We start from the raw sequence: 23,904 nt of genomic DNA, 5'->3' as shown, positions 1-23,904 counted from the left end.
CTGCATCACAGACATATGGTGTAGAGGTACATGTGGCTCGGTTCTCTCGCCAGAGTTTTTTCTTCAGCAATGATTAGCTCCTTGTCATTCACTCTACCATCCTTTTTGTGTTGACTTTTACGTTTCTGTATTGACTTTCTTCCCCAGCCTTCTCCCTTCAGGGTCACAAAGTGGTGTCACAGTTCCAGTCATTATATTTTTCTCCACAAATTTAAGAAGCAAAAGATGACTATGAATCTCCTTCTGCGGTTTTGTTGAGGACAGATCTTTCTTAGAAATGTCTCAGCTCCATGCCATCCCCTCATACAGTCTTAACATGTTCCATCCATATCTTCTTGACCAAGCCAGTGACATGCCTCTTGTTAGACCAAGTCAGTCTCAGTACATGCTCCAGACCTGCCTCATACACAGTTCCCTTGCCATCCACTCTCCAGTCTCCCTGAGTTTTGCATCATGACCTATAGAATCCCAGGGAACAGTTTCAAGCCCAACTCTAGGAATGGGGCCACGTTTAGGCTGAAGCCAAAGCTGGAAGAGGCAGAGCAAAGAGACAACACATGCCTGGATAGAGAGGAGAGAAGGCAGAGGCTGCTCATCTCAAAGTCTCCCCTTAGATCCTGCCTGCTTCTACCTCCAAAAGACTATACTAGAAATGCTCACACCCCACCTGCACCCCAACTTACCTACACACATCCCCCTACAGTCAACCATGTAGATGCACATAAACCAACAGCCACTCTGGTTCAGGATGCTTTATACGGAAATACATACAAGCTGACACAAAAGAAGAGTTGGGGGAAGGAGATGATGAAAGTGAAACTCCAAGGCAGCACCTCTTGGAGTCTGTGTGAGTCCCTCCATCCACCTGCCTGGCAGGACCCTCAGGTCTGAAGTAAGTGGCTAAGTGGAAGGAGGAGCAGGCCAGTCCTGAGGCCAGAGGGCAGCCGGCGCCCCCGTGTCCAGCGCAGGGAGGTCCTCAGCTGAAGGGTTTCACCAGCTTCATGGCAGCATAGTTCTAGGGGAGGAAGGAGGCGGGGCATGTGGTGATTCCTTCAGGGCAGGCACAGCCCAAGTGGTTATCCTGGGCTGGAGGGGCTGAGTTGCAGGCAGGGGGCTGGGACAAGAGACTCATGGCCCTTCCTCCCCCAGCCTGCAGCCAACCCTACCACCTACAACCCTCCTGCCCTGTCTCTAGATTGAACACTCCACCTACAGATTCTGCGACCAATTAGGGGAACCCGTTCCCTTCTGGAACTGCTCACACCTGCCCATCTTGACCAATGCTGCCTAGGTTGCTCATAATTCAGCCCCTCACCCAGCCAGCGACCAAGGAGGTTGTAGTCACCCAGGGCCTAGCCAGGGGGAGCCTGCCCTGCCTGGTTTCAGGTATGAATGGCCAGGCCATGATCCTCCTCCCTCCACTCCCACATCCACATATGCATACCCAGGACCTATGCTCACCAAGCTCTTGTCCAGAGAAAGAGAATGAGAAAATGAGAGAGAGAGAGAGAGAGAGAGAGACTTGGACTTGGGTTGGGGGGGGTGGGATACAGGCATAACCATGCTGTAGTCTAGCCCTGTCTGCTGTAGGACTGACAGGAACCTCTCCTCCCTCCCTGCTACTCCCTCCAAAACACCATGAAAACATACACAACACAACACAGGGCTCCTAATTGGGACAGTATGTTCCCCAGCGCCGGCCTGGGGAAGCCAACCCTGGAAACAAAGCCGGCCTCCTTCCTCGCCAAATCGCCTCCCGCCTCCCCATGCTGGCCCTGCTCCCAGCTGGCAGGGAGGGCAGAGCTGAGAGGAATCAGACAGGCTGCCCCTCTCGCCCACCCCCTCCCAGGGGAATGTCCAAAAGGGTAGGGGATGGGGCTGACTGGAGGGAAGGAAGCAGCTCCACCTTGGGCCCCTCTGCCCTGTATCTGGCTTGGGGCAGCTGGAAGAGACTCTCTACCTCTGCCTGAAAGGCAGGGAATGGGACTAGCCCCACCCCACAGGTGTGGGCCAGGCCAGGTAAGTGCATTACTTCAGTGGAGGGCAGCAGCATTCCCTCCCAGACCTTGATAAAGCAAATGAGCAAACCGTCTATAGCCTTAGGATCCGTCCCCAGCACGCCCAGGCTGAGAGAAAGAACTTCGGCAGGGTCAGCATTTAGAGGGAACAATTGCCAGACAACTGAAAGGAGGCCCAGAAAGCAGGGGAAGGACTCTGGCCAGGACTCCAGGGGGGCTATTCAGCCCCTTCCCACAGGACCCAGAGCTAAAGCTACCCCCAGGGAAGAAGAAGAAAGACCACAAGTAGGAAAGGACTAGAAATCTTCCCTTTTTCCAACTGGTTCACAGAGGCTCCTTCCCTAGGCCTTTGAAACCTAGGTCTGCCACCAAAGGACCCCACAGGATGGGGCCCAGCTGGCTAGGGGCTGAGTCAGGTCTAGGTGCTCGGTGGTTGTAATGTTATACACTCTGCCTTCCCCAGGGCTCAGGAGGAGGCATCAGGAGAAGGACTGAACCACAGGTGTCTAAGCCAGGTGAAGAATCAGTCACAGAAAATGGAGGCTGACACCATCCAGCCCTCTCTGCACGTACATGGGAAGGCCTTGCCTAGGTCATACAACAAGTCACAGCTAGAGCCGGCGTTCCTGAGTTCAAAGCTCTATCTTGCACAGGGTGTGAGATTATGAGATCCAAGAATGGATCCTTCCTCAGGAGACTGGAGCCCAGGCCAGGACTCTGCATTCTAGAAGTTCCCTGGGGATGCTGATACTGCTCAAACTACACTGAGAAGAGTGGGAAACTGTCTGTCCTCGGATGCTAAGCCCCTCCCCCATGCTGATGGAATGCTTCACTGTGAAGGGCAGTTGTCCTTATTCTCTGGTATCAGTGCCTCCAGGGAGACCTAGAGTTCCCTGGGGGACAAGCCCCATCATCACCCCCTGGTGCTTGGGTTTTGACTGTGAAAATCAGCTTATCAAGGGAATGATGTCACCAATCTCTCCACTTTTATATGCTTTAAATGCTCTTGTTAGAACATTTGTTTTCATCATTACGTGAAAATCCAGGTGTTAGCCTGAAAATACACAGAACCCTTCAAGGGTCGAGAGCACCAGAGACCCTGGAGGACTGGGGTACAGTCGTTTCATGGTCCCTTGTTGAGCTGTGAAAGGCAGGGGACCACAGGCAGGGAACAAAGACCTGTACCCCACTTCTCTAGACAGGGCCCCATGGAGCTGTGGCCTAACAGCTGTAGCTGGGGTGGCTCTGGAAACCCTGCTAGGTTCTTTACCAGGTGTCTCTTGGCTTCTTACCAAGTATGTACTATGCCAAGGAGTGGGTCATGGCCAAACCCCTTTGGTTCTCCACAGTATGAATCTCCACCCTCTCCAGGCCCACCTAAGACTTAGCAAGTCTTGTCACCAAGACAGAGGGGCTGTCACCCCTGCTGTGCCAGCCACTTCCCTTCCTCCACCTCCCTCGGGAGGCTCCCTATACCTCCAGCCCCAGGAGTCTTGCTTCTCTAGACCCTTTTTTTGGGGGGGGGGGGTGACAGTCCTAAGGCTTGAATTTAGGGACTGGGTGCTGCCCCTGAGCTTCTTTTGCTCAAAGCTAGGGCTCTACCATGTGAGCTCCACTTCTGGCTTTTTTGGGTGGCTAATTGGAGATGAGAGTCTCACAGGTTTTTCTGTCCAGGATGGCTGTGAATCGCAACCCTAAGATCTCAGCCTCCTCAGTAGCTAGATTACAGGTGTGTGCCATCAGTCCAGCTCATTTCTCAACCCTTTGACTGCACATCTTCGGGGCTTACTAAAGATTGCTAGGTCACCTTGTCAAGGTCAAGAACTCTTTTCCCCGTGGACTACAGGTTCTACATGTTGAGTATTGTCTCCTTGCCAGAGTGTGGACTCTCAGAGTAGGATCAATATCTCCTCAGCCCAGGGACTCCCCCAGGACAGGTTATGTCTCCATCAGACTGAAGAAGGCCCTTGAGAACAAGGAGGATGGGCTCCCCCATTAGACCACGAGTTCCCCCGGTCAGCCTCTGCCTCCCCAATCAGTCCTGCTCACCGGAAAGGCATAAACGAAGATGCCCAGGAACAGCAGTAGGATGAAGAGGATGATGAAGAGGATGATGGCACACCGGAAGCGTCGCCACAGGATGAACTTCATTGTCTTGTATGGGGAGGTGAACCATAGGAAGGAGGTATCAGGACGCCTGAAAGTGACATCCCAGAGGGTGGTTAGTCTCCTTTCCAGGGCTGCCTTCTCCCAACCCTACTCTCAGCCTAGGGACAACAAATAGCCCCACTCCCCACATTGTGATCCCTCAAGGACCTTTCCAGCCTCCATGTCCCATGTGCTACTGCTAAACTCAGCTGTCTTGATCTGCATCCCCAGTCCCTAGAGGTTCTTCTGGGTGCCACTAGACTGTGCTGCCCTCCTGGTCTTGCAGTGAAATCCTGTTCCAGTCATCCTCCCTTCCTGACTTTGGACTTAATCACAAGCTACACATGGGATCCTCAAGGCTGCCCTGTTAAGTGAACAATGTCACCCTGGGCAACCTATAGGCCACGCCATCTGCCCAAACACACATAATTCTCAGGGGGGATGGAGAGAAAGGAGCTCATAAAAATAATTCTTACTCCCAGTCAAGAACTTCTAAGCCTTTTCCTTAGTCAGCACCACAATTCCATTAGCAGCAGAACTTTGTGTCTCAATCGAGGCCAAGTTAACATCTGATTTCTCTTCCTGGGGTCTCAGGGCTTTCTCTTTTCTCTCCAGTTCCCAAAATTCTGGACTAGAACACCTGTCGCTGCTGTGCCAGCCTCACGGCACATGGACAGCACTGTGATTACATTAAGCATGCCATGGTAGTAGGGTTGAGGGACCCACCAAATATAGTCTTAAACCCCCAAATTATCTTTTCATGACTGTCCAAGGAACTGCAAAGAATGGTCCTCTGGCTTGGTTGGTCTATCACCCTAAAGGCCCTTGGTGTAATGAAGATAGGCAACAGTTTCTGCACTTCATACACAACATTAAGGTTGAGAGGTCATTTGAAAGCCACCTTGATAGCAGCACAGAAAGTATAGGTGACTGGGAAGATTTTGATCAGACTCCAGAGCAGGTGAGAGAACTTCTGCTTCCCGTCTCTGGGATTAGAAATGACCTAACATAACTTGACTGAGATTGTTTCCTCATCTATAAAAGGAGGATAAGAATTACCCCTCAGGGAGGGCTCCCAAGCACAATGATACATCATATGCCCTATGACAGCATGTATGCCACAAAGCCAACAGGCATCCATTAAAGCCTGCTTGAAATAGCTGAGGAGCCCAGCACCTCCCAAAAGGGTGCCTATCGCCTGCTTCTCTCTGAGCCATGTGGGCCTTATAATCGCCTAGCTATGCCTGAGGTCAGAGACTAGGGGCAGGAACTAACCTTGGATCCTCCAGTTTCGGATTCATATTGGGTTCATCCCGTCCCTGGCCAGCAGGCCGTTCTTCATGCTCGCTCTCTGCGACAATCTCTAAGGTCATTTCCAACTTTCCCTGTGGACATAACATGGTGAGGGCCTCTGCCCAGTAACCTGAAGAGAAGCCAGGCAAAGACAAACCTAAAAGCCATGTGACTATTATTTTTAAGATGTAGGATTGTCCTCATTCTGTATTCTTTACAAAATATTTAGAAATGACAGAAATGTCTAAAGAAGACCACTGCCCACACTTCCACAATGTGGAGAGCAGCCCTGCTATGTTTCTATCCATTACAGCTGAATGTATGAAATGTCATACTGGATATTTCATTCTATAGCTTGGTTTTTTCATTTAGGAATATATTTCATTAGATAATTAGATATTCTTTCAAGTTATGTTTCTAATGACTGTAAAACGTTCATTCCATGGTTGGTTAGCCATAATTTACTTAGTAAACTACTTATTTAGGTTCTTTTAGGTTGATTCCAACTCTTTGATATTATAAATAGTGCTACAATAAATATCCCAGAAGCTAAATTTTTAATTTTATCTGGTTATTTCTTTAGAAGAGAATTTAGAAGTAGGGGATAGAGTCCAAGGGCATAAAAAAATCTCGTTAAATCTCTCATTATATGTTACCAAATTGCCTCTCCACACAGTGAAACCACTAATGCTCCTTGCAGAAGTAAATGAGGTCTGTCTCTCTGCATCCTCACCCCACATGAATAGTTCTATTTTTTTAATCTAATGTAATAGACCACAAGAAATCACCCTTAATTACTAGAGGGAATAACCCTCTTTTTCACATCTAATGGGCTTTTGTACTTCTGTGAATTATCTGTGTATGTCCTTTGCTTATATTTTTTCTTTAGGGCATTAAGTATTTCTTATTAATCATTACAGTTCTTTATAGAATAAGAATATTTTATTTCAAGGGCCACTTTAGAATTGGCTGACTACCTGCTATTTCTAGGAAAACACCCAAAAAAATAACTTCCTCTCCAGGCTGCTCTGGACTGAAGAAAGGAAGTTCCTCCAGTCTCTTAAGCAGACTTCTCAGCAAGAAGAAAATAGGCCTGAGAGAGTCCTCTTCAAATGGGAATGCAAAACCTCTGCCTAGACACTAGTAATCCCAGATCACAGGAGGACTCAGAATGGATCCCTAGCATTCCATTTAAATAGGCTCCTCCTTGGATGTGACCTCCAGAGAGGGGAAGGCTGGGAAGAGGGCATGGGGGAGAGGGAGAAAGCCTTGGAAAGTCGGGAGAGGGAGAAGGGCAGAATAGTGCATGGGCATATGCCTGCTGAATGCCATAGAAGAAACTACCCAATGCCTTCTACCAGGCCTGGAGGGAGCTAACTTACCGCCAAGATCCTCTTTTCTCCCTCTTCTGCTACACAGGGCCACCAGCCCTTCACCGTCTTCTGCTCAAAAAGGGACACAAACCATTCTGGGTGGAAAGTGTCATCTAGCTGATCCAAGGAGCATTTCTCAGCCGTCTTGGCTGGCTTGGGCATGTGGTTGAGATCTAGCTGCAGGGAGCCTGTGACACAGAGGTGTTCTTTAGCCAAGGATGCCTTAATCACTGCCAGCCTGGGGGAGGTAGGTTCAACCCTGGGACAGGCAGGTTCAAGAAAAACTTACTATCATCTCCTCAGCTTCTAGTCATGGCTTAGCTGTGGGTCAGGTTCAACAACGTCACCATTTCCTGTTCTCTCCACACAGCTTCTCAGCCATCTACCCAGGCACCTTGTGTCCATTTACTCACCATAGTGACCTCCTTTAACGAAGTTACCCACCTACTTCTGTATACAAATGCACTCACACTCCCATTGTCCAGATACATCTAGCCACCAATTTTTTTTTCAGTTGTGGGGCCTGAACTCTGGGCCTGAGCGCTGTCCCTCAGCTCTTCAGCTCAAGGCTAGCGCTCTACCACTTGAGCCACAGCACCACTTCCAGCTTTTTTTCTTTTTGTTTATGTGGTGCTGAGGAATCGAACCCAGGGCCTCATGCATGCAAGGCAAGCACTCTACCACTGAGCCACCTTCCCAGCCCCCCCCCCCTTTTATTTCTAACTGTTGTGAATAATGCTGCAGTGGTTTTTAGTGATTTGGGATAGACACCTAAAAATACAGTTTCTGGGTAATATGTTAACTTTGTGTTCAGCTTTTTGAGGAGTAATCAAGCTGTTTACCTCAATGGCTTCATCATTTTACAATCACACCAATGATGTATATGTGTTTGAGTTTCACAGCATCTTCACCAACACTTGTTATATTATTAGTATTGCTGTCCTGGTAGTTTGAAGAACCTCCTGTGACTCATTCATCAGTCTCTCCCATCTACCAACTTAGCCATCCAAACGGTCATCGTTTTATATTGTTCCATCTCATCAACCTAAAGGCCATCATTTTTTTCTTTTCAATTCCAACCATTAGTTTAAAACATGAAAATGCATGTACTTTTAGTCTTTAGTTTTTGACCTACAAAAAGAGCAATCCTACGTGGTTTCACCTAATCCAAGGACAATAATGTAGTAGAGTCAATGACTCTGGAATACAGGTTACTGAAGTGATTAAGTGAGAAAGGTAAACTTTTTAAAAACTGTTTTCTGAGGCCAAATGAAGGAAATCCTTGAGCACTGTGGAAAGGAGACTGGATTTCTTCAATATACAATGCTCAGTTACTGCAGTTGAGCATTGGATCTATTATTCTCTAGTTTAATTGCCTTCTATATGCATTCATCTTCTTCAACGTTTTCCATAACTTACATAATTACTACTTTTGAACATTAATAGTTATGATCCTTTTGATCCATTTGTTCAACTCTACATCCCCATTCATCTATCTATCCACTTAAATTTCCCTCCATCCAATGCAAATAAATGTTAATTCTTCACTTAAACTATGATCCCAATATATTAATTAATTATGACTGTGTACCCACTAAGAAATAATCTTTAGCCCAGTGCCAGTAGCTCATGCCTATAATCCTAGCTATTCTAGAGGCTGAGATCTGAAGATTGTAGTTCAAAACCAGCCAGGGCAGAAAAGCCTATGGGACTCTTATCTTCAATTAACCACCAAAAAAGCTGGAAGTGGAGCTGTGGCTCTGATGATACAGGACTAGCTTTAAGCAAAAAAGCTCCAGGATAGCGCCCAGGCCCTGAGTTCAAGCCTTAAGTCTGGCATGAAAAAAACAAGCAAGCAAGTAAGCAGGAAAGAAAGAAAGAAAGAAGGAAGGAAGGAAGGAAGGAAGAAAGAAAGAAGGAAAGGGGAGGAAGGAAGGACAGAAGGAGGGAAGGAGGGCGGGAGGGTGGGAAGAAAGATCTTTATTCCCTTCAGCCCCTAGAAACCTATATTTTGTCTCTAGAAGTTTGTTTATTTAATCACACAGAGACACATACATACATTGCACACACATAACACATTCATATTGTCCTAACATGATTTACATAATACTGTAAGGAAACAGAATTATATCTGGGTGGTAAGATTATAAATTCTTAATTATTTCCTTTGAAAATCCAAAAAGTAATAAATATTCAACAGACATAAGACAACTATAAACACAGTATAAAGGTGGAAAAGAAACAAAAAGGTAGTTTTTGTTAGTGGTTTATTAAGTTTGATTTTGTGTGTGTGTGTGTGTGTGTGTGTGTGTGTGTGTGTGTGTGTGTGTCCTTGTGTGTATGAGTCTACTGGTCCTGGGGCTTGAACTCAGAACCTGGGCACTGTCCTTGAGCAATTTTGCTCAAGGCTAGGGCCCTACCACTTGAGCCACAGCTCCATTTCAGGCTTTTTAGTGGTTAATTGGAGATAAGAGTCCCATAGACTTTTCTGATACCTTCAAACTTTGATCATCAGATCTCAGTCTCTGAAATTGCTAATATTACAGGCATGACCCATTGGTGCCTGGCCTTAAGTTTGATTTTTAAAAACAAAGGATGAGCCTGTTTGTCTTTATTTTGAATATTGCTTACTCATTCAGTAAAAATGCAATTTCTTTGTTTTTCTTTAGAAAATTATATTCCTAATGCCTCATTCCATAAGGAATAGATTGATGCCAAAAAATTTAAGTCTGTAAATGAAAGAATTTCATAAAAATTACCAATTAAGCCTGGCGCCAATGGCTCATGCCTGTGATTACAGGCTACTCAAGAGGCTGAGATCTGAGGTTCAAAGCCAGCCCGGGCAGGCAAGGCTGTGAGACTCTTATCTCCAATAAACCACCAGAAAACAAGAAGTGGCACTGTGGCTTCAGTGACAGAGCACTCGCCTTGAGCTGAAGAGCTGAGGGACAGCACCCAGGCCCAGAGTTCAAGCCCACAACAGAGAAAAAAATTACAAATTAAATAAAAAAGGAGAGAAATTATTTGCAACATGTTCTCAATATACAAAATTCACTGAAAACCAATAATAAAAATGAACATCCCCAAACCATGATTTAAAAAAGCTTACCAATAGTAAGAATAATATATACTAATAAATAATAATAAATACAAATTTAAAGTAAAATGAAATATGCTGTTGGAATTTTTTTAATGTAACAGTGATTGTAAAGGTTTAGGGAAAATGACACCCTTGTACAAACAATACACACAGGTAGAAATGTTAACAAGTACAACCTTTCTGAAAAAAAGTTGAATAAAATATTTCAAAGTCATGAAAATCCACAAACTCTAACTAATCTACTTCTTAAAGTTAAGGGAAGTTATGGGAAATAGGCCCAAAGATGTATGCCTGGGTTGTTGCATCCAAAAACCTAAAGACATCTTGAGCATCCACTACTGCCACGACAGTTAAAGTAAGCTAAGCTCAACAGGACTTGTCTGCCTGACGGACCATCAGGCTAGCTTCAAGTGCAGTGATAGAGAGGTCATAGTAGACAGATATCTGCTGACCAGGATGCTCATGAAATACTAAGTTCTCCCCAAATCAGGATATACTAACTACAGTACTAAATAATATGTGGATGATGTCATATATGTATGACACATATAAAATGCCTATATGATGGATATGTAAATGCCTTTATATCTGGAATAATAAATAATTGTATATGCTAAGATGTTCATGGAGGTTATCTCTGTGTGGTAACATGAATGGGGAGAAGTATGACTTTTATCCACATTTTTTCTAATATTCTATAGGAGTCCTATATAGAATAATAAGTAAAGTAATACAATTCATATCTGGTGGCACTGTTTTCCTGGAGTCTTTTACAATGAGTCCTGCAGTAGTTTTGTTCTATGACAAGACAGGGTAGCAGAGCTGGGGACAGGAAGAGCAGTCTATGCTCCTCAGAACCCCTCTACAGGCCACAGGCTCAGCTAGAACCAGCTCCTTTTTCTGTTCAGTGATGGATGGTGCAGTCATCTGTCTAAAGCCACCCTGTTCCCAGGTGGCCAGGGCTCCTTATTTCCTGGGCTGCCTTCCTCATGGGGTTACATTTTTTGGGTGGTGTAAACTTCATGTAACAATGCCACACTTTAGAAATGTTAAAGTATGCAAATAAGTGGCTTCCAGAATATTCACAGAGTTTGATGAAATTTGTTTTGTCAGTTTGTTGTTGTTGTTGTTTTGGTGACCCTCCTGGGGTTTGAACTCAGGGTGTGGGCACTGCCTGGGATCTTTAGGCCTTTAGGCTACCGCTTGAGCCATAGCTCCACTTCTAGAATATTCACAGTAATGCAGTCTTTACCACCATCTATTTCCAGAACATTTTCATCACCCCCAAAATAGCCCTCCTGTGCCCATTAGCAGTTCTCCTCCCTCTCATGCCTTATTAATGAGTTCTTCTTCTCTATGTGTTTGCCTGGTACAGACATTTCATAGCCATGGATTTGTGTAATATATGTCCTTCCATTTGTAATCCCCCAGCACAGGATGAAAAGCCACTTGATTTTAGGGGCTCCTTCTGCCTACGTAGGGGTGAGGTGAAAACATCCTATCAAGCATGAGGCCTGGCAACCATTACAACCATCACACCAGTGGCCTGGTTCAGCCTGCGCTTCCTTCTCTTCCTTTCCTCCCAGAGCCCCACCATCCAGCCCAGCCTGTGGCTGATGCTACTCAAGGCCATTCTGACCACTCTGATCCTGCTCTGTGTCTCATGCTTCACTCAGAGCTGGGACCTGGGTTACAAAGCCCCCTGCAGGCAGAATGCAGGCCACTCCTCCTCCCCGGCTTCTCAAACATACACACACACACACACACACACACACACACACACACACACACACACACACACACACACACACACACACACACACACACAGCCCCTTGATAGGCAGCTCAGACCTGACCAGAAAGGAGGCTCACCCAGAAAATCATCAAAGGAAAACTTGTCGTTGTCCCAGATCTGGAACACCACTCGGGCTGGGATTTTGCTCTCCGTCTTGTCCAGTCTCCAAAAGGCATCCTGACCCAGAGAAGGAACAGAGAATGGAGTGGACAAGCAAAGTTAGAGGCCGGGGTCTCTTCAGTCTGGAAAAGACAATGACTGGGATATTCCCTGAGGGTCTGGCCAGAGCCAACTCCTGAAGGGAAGACTGGAAATCTAAGGCAAGTATTTTGTTCAAAGTTACAGGACAGGAAGTGGCAAGCTGAGATTCAAACCCAGGTAGTCAGGTTACAGAGGCTTGAAGCCCTGCTCTGCACAAGTGATCCTTGGTGATGTGGTAGGTTGGCTGAGAACCTGTGGGTCTCCCCCTCACCCTGGAAATAACTGTGGCCCATGATTGTAAGGAACTGGCACTAGGACAGGAACCTCAGCTCCTCCATCCCCATCCCCTGTACCTCCAAGAGCCTGCCTCGGGCTGGAAGAAGGAGAGGATACTTCTTCCCAGCCTCTCCCTCACACCAGCTCCATCTGCAGCCAGATCTTCAGAGCCACTTCCCTCAGAGGCTTCATTGAACATCTAAGGGGTACAGGCCTGAGAGTAGCCACACTTAAAGGTCAGTCACTGAGCTTTCTTACACATACTGGTTCATTTTTTTTCTCTCACTGTGGTTTGATCTGAGCAGGTAGCAAGGGATATGAGTCTCTCTTGAGGAGTAGGCTCCATAGACTGGGAGGGGAGGGCGCTGCTGACAACAGGTTTGCTGGCTGTAGTTGCCCACCAAACACAGCCTTACTGTCTATCTCAGGCTGTGAGGGCTGTATGGCCACCTCCAGCCTCCATGACCAGTCATGCAGATGCTACCAAATCCCCTAACCAAACCCGAGGAGCACTGCGCATGAGAAGCAATAGCCACATCTTGGATGGCAGCCTAGATTGGTGAAGGTGCCACCCCCTTTCCAAGCCCAGCCTCTCCCCAGCCTCCTGCAGGTGTCTCCTTCCTCTGGCCAGCTTTTATGGCCAGCTCCAGGCCCGACTGGCCTGCAGGGCCGCCAGCAGCCTCCATTCTTCAGGCCAGCCTGGTTTATGGGCTCAGTAATGAGCCAGAGGTTCAAACAGCCCATAGTGAGAGCAGCTGGGAGGGGGCTCCAGTTTAAGGAATGAGCCCCCTTCCCAGGTCCCAGGCGCTCATTATGCTCCTGGCCTGGGCCCTTTTACTAGCTGTTTATTTGCAGGGTGGGTGCCTGACACACAGGCAGGCCCCGGTGGGTGTGCTGGACTCCAGGTGGGAAGCCAGCCGGGACAAGCAGCGGTGGTTCAAAGCAGCTGGATGAAAGGAGACCTTGTACTTTACGACAGTCTCGTCTGGTTAATGGGGTCCCTGGAGGGACTGCCTGCCAGAAGTCCTGAACCCCATGGCAGAGAGCTGGCTCTGCAGCAGGCCCAGGGAGCCCAGCAGCTGTTCAGTCCATTCATTAAGCCACCTCAGACCCATCCTCCAGTCCAGACTGGCTAATTGGTGCCCTGTGGGGATGGCTCCACCTGCTTCCCAGAGTCCCTTCTACCGCTGAAGTGTCCACAGGCTCTCTCACCCTCTTGGCTGCCTCCAGAGCCACCTGCACTGTTTCAGTTACTCATTCTTCTCTTGGACCTTCTCGGATCTTCCAGCCATCCTCTTCCCAGACCTGGGACTTCAAGCCATGACTCTCCTTGACACCTTGACATCTATTTCTCCTCTCCACCCCACTCTCCTGCTGGCTTCTTCTCCAAGCCTAGTTATCACTCATGGAGCCCAGCAGACCTTTCCCTTTATCCTCCATCCTCAGCCCCTGAAGCTAACTTCCTGGAGGTCACCGACTCTCCTCTTCCTTGTCAGGGTCTTCAATACAGAGACACACTTCATAGGTGCCTGAATCAAACACCCCAGTTCTGAATTAGTACCTGCAACTGGGCTGCAGAACCATCAGCTAGCTATTCTCTGTGCCTCCATTCAGTCCTCTCCTCTCCTCTCTTCTGTCCCTCTCTTCCTTCCTCTTCCTCTTCCTCTTTCTCTTCCTCCTCCTCCTCTTCTCTTTTCTTTCTCTCTGTCTCTTCATAAAAGCTGTCCTACCTTCTCCATTTGTCTCAAATCACCTGCTACTGTGCCAGATTCTCCTCTGACTTTATAGAATAAACCAGGAAGATCACCTCTGACCACTCCTTGCACACCCTACCTGTCACAGAGAAAGGTTGTTCTGACTCATTTAAGCAGTCAATGTGCATCTCCCTCAGCCTCAATTTCCTCACGGGTGCCCAGCCCCTCACAGAATGTACATGATGCTTTGGCCCTCCCCTTGGCCACTCCTGGCTCTGTGCCCACAGCAGAGGTGAGGGGAGATTTATCTAATGTGGTATGTTCTACACTCTGACAATTGCAGTGTTGGCTGTGTTATGGAAACAAGCTGGTGATAGACAAACATGACCAGCAAAGGCAAACAAGATTACAACTACTAACAGTCTAGGTTTTTCTTGACTTCACAGAATGTTGTTACTAAATTCTACTTTCTAGTGAGCATTGCACAGAAATCTCAGGATGAAAGAATCCCTAATCCTTGCTTAATCCATATTTTCCTTTGTTTGATGGTCTCAGAGTGTTTGGTGGAACATTCTTGTTTCTCTGCTGTGCAGATGATCCTGTGTGTTAGATTGGAATGGTTCAGGTGGAGAGGAAGCAATGAATTGAGAAGGATGAGGTAGCCAAATACATATGTGTATTTCCCTTAGTGAAACTACACAGCCAATCAGAAGACTTCCAGGCTGGAAGTCTAGAGCCACATTTGGATGGCTCAAGCAGAGAGGCACTTGTCCATTTAGCAGGAGGACACTTCTTGGTGGCAATGAATGCCAGGCAGAACAAAAGTACTTGGAAGCTCCAACAGGTCTTTGTACCACGGTTTCCTCCATTATGCTCTGGTGGCTACTTCCTAAGGGCATACCAGGTGCCCTCAGATTCCCTGTACTTTAGTGATACAAAGTTTAAAGTCTAGATGAGACCTAAGCCAGGAGATGCAAAGACACATATACACTGATCCCCACTGATACTTACTTGTCCCCACAAGTGCCTTTAGCTCAAGCAGATTGGGTACATAACAGCAGCAGTTTAGGCCTCGAAGTCGGTGTCTTACCCAGTGCCTGTCCAGATAATGACCACAGACACCAGGCACCAGACAGTTGTGGGAATCTTCTGAGCCAGAGGAGCTTAGCCAAACTACTCTCAGACCTACAGACAACCTAACCAAGCCAGCCTTTTGGGAAGTTCCCTGGCTAGGGCCAGCCCTTGGCCTAGTTTTGTGCCAGTACTGAGACTTGAACTTAGAGCCTCACTTTCACTTGGCTTTTTGCTCAAGGCTCATATTCTACCATGTGAGTCAGGCCTCTATACTTCAGGCATTTTGAAAGTTAATTAGAGATGAGTCTCATGGACTTCTCTGCCTGGGCTGGCTTTGAATTTTGAGCCTCAGAGCTCAGCCTCTTGAGTAACTAGGATTACAGGCCTGAACCACAAGCATCAGGCTTCCCTTTGCCTCTTTGATGACCATCGTGTGTTCTTCTACTCTTCCCCCTCAGGCCCAAGACCATTCTTGCTGCTTGCTTTGTCTGGAATAGGGAGGAAGATAGTAGTTGTAGAATTTAGACTTAGCTACAGATGATGGCTGTGTGGCTGTAAGTGGTTGTGGGCAGCGATGACACTGGTAATGGCTATGGTGATGAAAGAGGAAGAAGAGGAAGAGTACGGAGATAATGGGGGCAGCTTTGCAGGTAATGAGAGCTGGGTGGTGGTTGTTGGGAGTGTCAACAATGATGGGGCAATGCTGGCTGTGACACTGAAAGACAGGGGACAGAGGTGGTGAGGTCTCAAAGGAAAGGTAAAGTCCCAGGACCAGGACTGAAGGAATGCTTACCTTCTTGGCAATGGAGCAGACTTGCTCGGCCGGCAGGTAGTCGAAGGGGAACACAAACCTCCAATTGAAGTTACCCTCACCACCCAGGGAGCGATAGTGCACATCTGTCTTCTGTTTGTGCTCTTCAAAGCCCACCATCCAACTAGACATATGTTAAAGGACATTTCTCATTACATCTCTACTACAATGTACATCCTCCAATTGGCCCAACAAGGATGACAAAGGTAAAGAAACTTAGTATATGCTATTATAAATAGAATTTCCAGGAAATTTCTCTGATGCACAAAATATGACATCCAATAGAGAACATTCTAACTTCTCAGAAACTGTCTGGGGCATCATCCATTTTAGCTCAAAGATGAAGGCAGAAGAGAAAATATGGTGGGAGGACCACTTCTCAAAGGCAGAGAAGATACCCACGAGATCCTCTTTCAAAGCTTCCTGTTCTCCCCTTCCCTACAGCAGAACCCTCAGCTTGTCCAAGTGCAAAGCAATAGCTCCCTACCCTTTCACATAAATGTCACTCATCTTCTCCCCAGTGAGGCTGAGATCATCCAGGATCACATCTTTGGTATTCCAGACAATACAACGCAGGAAAAACCTGGGGCAGAAGAGAAGAACAACGCAAATTTGCAAGCCTTTCCCACCAAAGGGTAGAACACCCTTGGTTGAGCAGTTGGCTAGTCCAAGAAGACCTAGTACCCACATGGCTGGACCCTTGGCCAGGCCCAAACAAATGCTGTGCTTTAAGATGCAAGTGACACAAATCCTGGCCAATGGGTGATCTCCTGGCCCCACCCACAACTAGCTCAGACCCTCCAGTTTAGCTTGAACCTGTGGCTGAGCCAGTCACCTTCTGGCTTTCCGAGGAGTGATATTGAAGGGAGGTCCGGGCCGCCCCAGAGCCTTTGGAAATAGGTCGATCCACATCTGCAGCTTCCCCTGCAGAGACAGGAGTTCATTTTCATTATCCTTTCCATTCAACCCACAGAGCATGATGCTCTGTGCCAGGCAGTTGAGACACAGACCTGAGAAAATCCAGGCCTTCTAGAAGAGGCTTATGCAGAGGGACCTTAAACAGGAAACTGTAGGGCTGATCACAGAAATTGAGTCCCACAAGCCATTGACTTATGCAGGCTTCTCAAAGATAGCAACCTTTGAGACATGCTTTCGTGTACCTGAGGATTGGTACATGCAACTCAGTGAAGGGTCACAGAACAGGCTTTAGCTACAAGGGCTCAGAAGGATTCTATATAGAAGCCCACCTGTAACCTCTCCTCCACATCTACAAATGGTATGAGAATGCTTTCCCTATCTTAAGGAGCTGGGGTTAAAGTAACTTGGTGAAGTCACCCCTGCAAGCTGGTCCTCAACTCAGCTGCACTGATTTGGGAGGCTGGTAGCCAGGCCATCTAGTAGGGAAAGATTGCTTCTCACAAAGGCATCTTCAGGGCTCATGTTGGCCCTTCTCTTTGCCTGCAACCTTTCCTCTCCTTCTCCAAAGATCAGCCTTCTCTGGTCAATCTCAAGCCTGCTGTCTGTTCACACTCCCCTCTGTATAAGAGGCTTCCCCTGCCTATCTCTATAGGTCTCTGCGAGTTCATCATGGAGTGCTGAGCCTGCTCTCTAACCACTACAACCCATCATGGGGTAGAGGTACATCTGAGATAGCCACTGACCAATTCAAACACAGGGGTATACTCTGAGGCCAGGGTGAGATAGCGGTCTTTCTAGAAGACAGATGGAAGGCAGAGGCCAGGCCTACATGTGGAGTAAGTTGCTGCTGACCTTGTTCACCAGCTCTGAGGACCAGAGGTGACCATGGAGGCCAAGCCCTCAGATCCCTTCATAGGTTAGCTGTGGTGACCACCCAGACTCTGAAGAAACAGGCCAAGGAGAGAATGGCCAAATCCCCAAATCCCTCGCAGGTCCTCTAGGTGTCCATGCTGCTTTGGGGGTGGAGCTTTCTATAGTTTAAGGACTCTCCAGGGCCCAGGTGGGTTCAAGATCCCACCTGCTCAATATCTGGCTGTAGCGGGCTGTAGAGGGGCCGTGATTCCACATGCTCAGGAACCAGGCCTTGCTGCTGAAGGACATGAAGAGCCAGACGCTCCTCCACTGGGCCCAGGTGTGGATTCGGGATCCTGCCAGCATCTGCTCCAAACCAAGAAAAAAGATGTGAAGTGCATGAGAGATGGCAAGGCAGCCCAGTAGGCAGATTAAGTGGACTGCTTGAGGGAAATGGGAAGCCCCTCTCCCTAACAGCCTCACCCGAGCCCAGATCCTTGCTCTGGTCCTATGTCTCCCTTACTATGAGGGAATCTTATCGTCAACAGGCTTAAAATTCCTATTTCCTTATTTCCATCATTTCTTTTTTTCCATACCAGAGGGAATCTTCTGGTGAAACCCTCTGAGCAGAGGGATTCACCACAGACTCCCCTCAGTTACTCTTATATTGCTTTATAAGTCATTATTATTTCAGCGTAGTAGTAATAGAGATCTAGTGTTAGGAACCGTTATTTGGAGATTTGTCTGAAGTGAAACTATAGATCTATGAAACAAAAAGAAATAACATTCAACTTATGACAATTTCTCTACTGCAGTAAACAGACACATTCTTACAGCGAGCCTGTTTCCAGTCACCAGCTGATGGGAGACACCGTGGGACTCTCTGAGGTAGTATGGATGCCTGCGACTCCCAAGGGCTAAGAACCTGCTTTGAGTCCTAAGATTCCTAAACTGGAGGTTTCAGGTGCTTGGCAGTCACAGAAATTTTTCTATGAGCTCCACTAATCCACATGTCCATCAACCATTATTGTACATAGAATACATATATGGCACCTGTGTGTGTTATTCGTTTTCAAATATATGTTGGTCAAGTCATTGCCATCATTTCTAACAGGGCCCTTCTAGAAACTCCTTCCTGTTTCTCATCAGTACAAATCTTCTTGTCTGTCAAAGGCCACCCCTTCCAGGAAGTCTTTCTTAGCTGCCACAACTGTGAGCTGCCACAATCTGTATCCCCTAGATCTAGTGGCTTCATGTTATTATTTCTATGCTCTGGTTCACAAAAGTCATTCCAGCACTAGCTATAATAGCAGCACTAACAGAAAACACTTCCAGAATGTTCTTCACATGTATTCACACATCCAGTCCTCACAAGAACCCTAGAAACTAAGTGTTACTGATTCACCCTTTCACGGATGTGAAGCCTGCAGCATGGAGAAGCGCCACACCTGGGCAGCAGGGCAGCCAGGCTCACATGTTCACCTAGGCACAGTCACATCTTTCCTCCCCCTCATGCTTCCTAGTGCAGTTCCTGCCTGCCAGGAAATGAGTTGGTGACTGATGTCATGCATGTGGAGAAGCCTAGCCTGTCAGCCCGAATCCCAAACCTGGAACCCCCTGTGCCAGAGGCCTTGACTTAGAGGTGATGATGGTTCAAGTCCCACTCATGTGGGCCAATGAACACCAATACAGATTTACACACACACACACACACACACACACACACACACCAGACTTGCCTGAATACCAAAAAAAGGATAGAGGAAAGAAGGGTCCCAAAAGAATAAGCATGGCACTAGAGATCCAAAAATATGGCTCTTCTCCTAGCTGGGTGGTGACTTTGGGTAGGTCATTAACCACTCCTGAACTCAATAGCCTCATCAGTAAAACCAGACCGATGCTAAACCTCATATTTTAATGGCCTGTGCCTTGGTTCTTGGAACTAAAGTTGCTCACAGAGAAACAGTTGCCACCAGAGGAAATGAGACTACCACTGAAACAGATGTATGTTCCAGAGAAAAAGAGAATGGGAGGATGCCTAATGGCTAAGCCTGGCTCATGACCCAGGAAACACAGGAAAATAGAATGGGGAGGAGGGGCGACTTGGGCATGGACCATCAAAGCCATCATTTCCCTTTTATAACCTCAGCACCAGCTCTGACATCAAACATCTCTGAAACAAGCAGGAGGCGAGCAGCCAGCTGGGCCTGTAAACACTTCAGGGGAGTCTGGGCTGCTCTGGGTGGGCGACACAGGCCTGTGGGCATCTCAGACACATGGAGAGCATGTGGAAGGATTTTCAGCCACCAATAGTAGGCAGAATCTGTGGCAGGGATGGAAACACTGCAAGATCGCTGGCCTGCCCTTCAGATGCTTAGTTATGTGGGCGATGCACAGGAGTTTCAAAGGCTTATCAGCGTCTGTCAAGCTAGCAGGTTAGTGCAATTCATGTAGAAAAGGGTTTAAATGTTCTCTAAACTCTGACCAAAGTCTGACCTCCAACACCAGAGGACCCTGATCTTGGCTTCAAACTCATCCCAATCTTGTCCTCAGATAGGCCTAAACATGGCCTTGGATATAGTTCTGAACCTGATCCCATCCTGACCTCTAATTTACAAGTAGTATCACACATGTACCCTAACCCTGCTGCTCTGGGATGTGTCACTTGTCACTAGGGCCTTAACGAGAAAGGAGGGACTGAGAGAGGATAGCCCATCATGGTTTGATGTGGGGAGTGGGGGAATCACATAGTAACTCACCTATCTCCTCAATGGTGTACTCTTTATCCTGAAATGTCACTCGATCTGTCCGATACACAGGGGCCTTGACTCTGTGTTGCTGACAGAAGAGGTGGAGAAGCTGGGAAGGGCGGAGCTGGTCCCTCCACTGGTTCGGTCCAGAGCTGAAGCCCAAGTGCAAAGCAAAGATGAGATGTAGCACAGATCCTAGTGGTAGTGAACATTGTACCCTCACACACAGCAGCATCCACCCTTCACAGTGGATGCCCCATCATATTCTTCATCACCCTCATTTTACAGTTGAAGAAACTGAGGCTCACGAAAGAAAAGGTCATAATATGTGTGGAAATGGAATCTACATGTTTCCCATTTCCAGAGTTAGAGAAGCAGACCCAAACAAGAATGGAGATGGTTAGAAGAAGTACTGTTCACACCTGAATTCTCCTGAGAGACTAACACAGAATTCCTCCCCAGGCCCAGCTGGAGCCCATTGTACCCAACTGTCACCTTCCTTCTCTCCCTTCTTCCCATCCTCTCCCCAGGGGCCCAGTCCACTACCTTAGAGAGCACTGGCTTATAACAATGTGATAAAGAGCCAGATCTCTAGAGTCAGATAAGCAGGCTCAAATCCTAATCCTCCATTTATGAACCATAACCTCTCTGAGTGGAGTGGAGACAATTTCCCCCACCCCTGCCCCATGTCTACCCCCACCCCCGCCACTGAGTTCAGGAAAGAATGTCTGGAAAGCGCTAAGTCCAAGCTGCATACAGCAGTATTCAGTAGACAGAATGGTTGGTTGTCGAGAAGCAGCCAGCCTTTAGCACATACACACAGTAGGTCTGTGGGAGTCCACAACGAGCCCCAAACTTAGACAGCAGCCTGTCCTCCAGATCAATGACTGTCTCCCCAATCTTCTCATCCTTGGAGAGAAGGTCGTAGTCATAGAGAGTGATCTTCAGGTCCTTCTCCAGAGGTAGAGTGCAGGTCAGCTCAAACATCCTGCAGGAGGGTAGAGGTCAGGACACTGCCAGCCCCTGATGTCACTGGACCCAGTAGGAAGACAAAGGAGCACCAGAGTGAGCTATCCCAGGGTGGCTACCCTCCTCAGATCACACCACCCACAGTGTAGCTGTACGCTGAGTGTGTATGCATGTGTACATGGGGGTGGGGGTGAGGGGTATGTGTGTGTGAATAACATAGAACAAAATGCTAGGACCAAGAGATGTAAAACTCCAGATACCAGAGCTCTGGAGTTTACCTGCTGTCCAGACTTGGGCTACACATCCACTTCTGGTGCAGAAGGAAAGGAGGGTTTATGGAACGATTTCTTGGGAGAGAGCACCTATGGGGTCTGAACCTCAGCCTCCACAAGGGTCAAGATGGAGACAAAAAGCGTTCTAGGCTGGCAGACTCATGCTGACTTTCTTGTGCTCAAGGTCACTTAAGCAGCATACAGAAGCAGACAAGGGCCACATTTGGGAGAAGCTGGATTCCCAGCAATGCCTGGGACAAGGAACACATGTGCATCTTGTGAAGAAGAGGAAACTCTTGCAAGGCCAGACTACAGCTGCTCTGAATCCTACCCTATGGGACCTCATAGGGTCCCAACAGCCAGAGATTGTGGAGTGAACTATCTGAGGACCCTCAGAGGCTGAGCAGTGGCTTGCTAAAGGGGTACAGCATCTACTCAATCACAGATGGCACGTGTAATGCTACTTTGCCATAACTTAAGCTCCTCTGGTCCTGGTTCTGTTCCTGGAGGGTTGCTGGCTAGCTAGAGGGCAGAGGAACACACTCACTAAACAGGATATATGAGGCAGGAAGAGCTTGCTTCCCTCCTCACAGTCCCCTATGAAACACATGGCTCACTCAAAGTCCTGGCAACAAAGATGCTTAGGGTGCCTTCAAGGTGCTCATACACAGATCTGGTCATCCTAGCTGCAGCCCTAACCCTAAGTTTTTGACTTTTATAAAGTCAAAGTAGAGTGAAAGTGCTTCTGCACTGATCTGCAGGAGGCTCAAAATCCCAGGAACCCGCTTTGGGCTGTGATTCAGAGGAAATGGAGAATGGGAGCAGGAGGAATGTTTTCTGCACTCTATCTTATTGCCACCTGCCCTAGGCCTTGACCATACTCACCCCTGTGTGAGAGAGGGCCATTACCAATAGCCCATAGGCCTGGACCAGCCACTGAAACTTATCAAACAGAGCTACTTTCTCCCATCCTCCTTCTCCACCCTAAATCCTGGTTGGATAATGACTCAGTGCCACCTAGGACTGTTTCTCCTTCAAAAGCTGCCTTTTTCCAAGCTGACTACTGGTCTGCATTGTAGATGGAGGGACCTCAACTAACCAAACAGATACCCATGTTGGGATGCAATGTGTTGCTTGATATATTGGCACACCAGACCTCTTCTACAGGTGCCTGAGAAATCGCTGCCAGCCTCTTTTTTTGTTGTTGTTTTAAGAGCCCATAACCAAGAGCAACTCAGGCCCAGCACCCACTCTCACAGCAGAGGTATTGATTTTCTTCCTTTGTTTTTATATTTCCAGCAGTATTTCATTGTCTTGGGTCTCCATTCTTCCTATAGATATCCACCACAGATGTATGTGGACACTGAAATAGTAACTGCTCAATGCAACTTGATATATGGGACTAGATATGGAAAATATAAAAGACATTGGTGGAAACTGGTGAAGTCCTAATGAAGTCTAGGGTTCATTGATAATAATGCACCAGGCAAATGGACCATAGTTATACAAGATGTTAACGGTGGAGAAAATTGGGGTAAGCCTATATGGGAACTCTGCATTATCCTTGTATATTTTCTGTAAAATCTAAAATTATCCCCCAAAAGTTCACCAAATAAAACCTAACTAATGTATCTTCTGAGCATCCATGGAGATTTCTGATCCTAGAGGTAAGGTGTGTTTAACTAAGAGGAACTGGGGCTATATTGATGTAGGAAAGCTCTAGGGAATGCACTTCTGCTTCTTATGACAGGGACCTCCCAGGGGCAGCCATCTCTACTCACTAGACTGTAGCATTTCTAGAGAGTCCCCTCCACCCCAAGACCAGACTACATCCCACTCACTTTCCAAATACAGGCTCCAGGGTACAGGGGATGTAGTTATCCTGGTCACTCACTGACTTCTTCCCTATGGAGATCTTGATGTAAGGGTCACACTGGAGGAGGACACAGAAACACATGTGTGAAATCACTGTCCCAACGTGTCTTTGGGGATTCTTGGGTCTCCAAAGGGGTGAGGTGCCAGCCATGAGGAAACTTCAGTATAGACTGTGTCGGGTCTGGTTGGGAGTCCATCCTGTACACCATACCATAACAGTTGGCCAGACACAGGCTTCCAATCTCAGCTCCAGCAGTGGGGCTATATCAATACACACACACATTCCCTAGACCTTGCATGTGTGTTGGTATACCCCCAGCTCTTCTTTCCCAAGTCCTCCATACTTCTGACCCACTACCTCATTAAGAGAGGTTGATTGGACTAGGTCCCTATCCTCATACATATAATACATAGACAGTATTCTATATAGAAATCGCCTAGGTGTGTGGGGAGGTCCTTTGTGACCTCTGCTTATCCAAATAGAA

General features: G+C 47.4%; 1 protein-coding gene across 7 annotated transcripts in view; it reads right to left on the bottom strand.

Annotated features, from left to right (window-relative positions):
- Positions 1-737: 737 nt before the first annotated feature.
- Positions 738-23,904, bottom strand: part of Dysf (dysferlin) — a 210,198-nt gene continuing 187,031 nt past the window's right edge. For all 7 annotated transcript variants that reach the window (XM_042699705.1, XM_042699708.1, XM_042699706.1 and 4 more), the window contains 12 exons: positions 23,386-23,477; positions 21,121-21,291; positions 20,313-20,455; positions 17,780-17,919; positions 16,619-16,707; positions 16,271-16,366; positions 15,766-15,907; positions 11,805-11,904; positions 6,842-7,020; positions 5,442-5,551; positions 4,068-4,215; positions 738-1,015 (listed from right to left, as the gene is read on the bottom strand). In XM_042699705.1, coding sequence (XP_042555639.1) covers positions 977-1,015; positions 4,068-4,215; positions 5,442-5,551; positions 6,842-7,020; positions 11,805-11,904; positions 15,766-15,907; positions 16,271-16,366; positions 16,619-16,707; positions 17,780-17,919; positions 20,313-20,455; positions 21,121-21,291; positions 23,386-23,477 — 1,449 coding nt within the window. In that variant the 3' untranslated portion in view covers positions 738-976. The remainder of the gene's footprint in view (positions 1,016-4,067; positions 4,216-5,441; positions 5,552-6,841; positions 7,021-11,804; positions 11,905-15,765; positions 15,908-16,270; positions 16,367-16,618; positions 16,708-17,779; positions 17,920-20,312; positions 20,456-21,120; positions 21,292-23,385; positions 23,478-23,904) is intronic.

This window comes from Dipodomys spectabilis, unplaced genomic scaffold (genome assembly GCF_019054845.1).
Source record: "Dipodomys spectabilis isolate Male_0828 unplaced genomic scaffold, ASM1905484v1 ptg000262l, whole genome shotgun sequence".
NCBI classification, from domain to species: domain Eukaryota; kingdom Metazoa; phylum Chordata; class Mammalia; order Rodentia; family Heteromyidae; genus Dipodomys; species Dipodomys spectabilis.
This window is presented reverse-complemented; position numbering and strand designations above follow the sequence as displayed.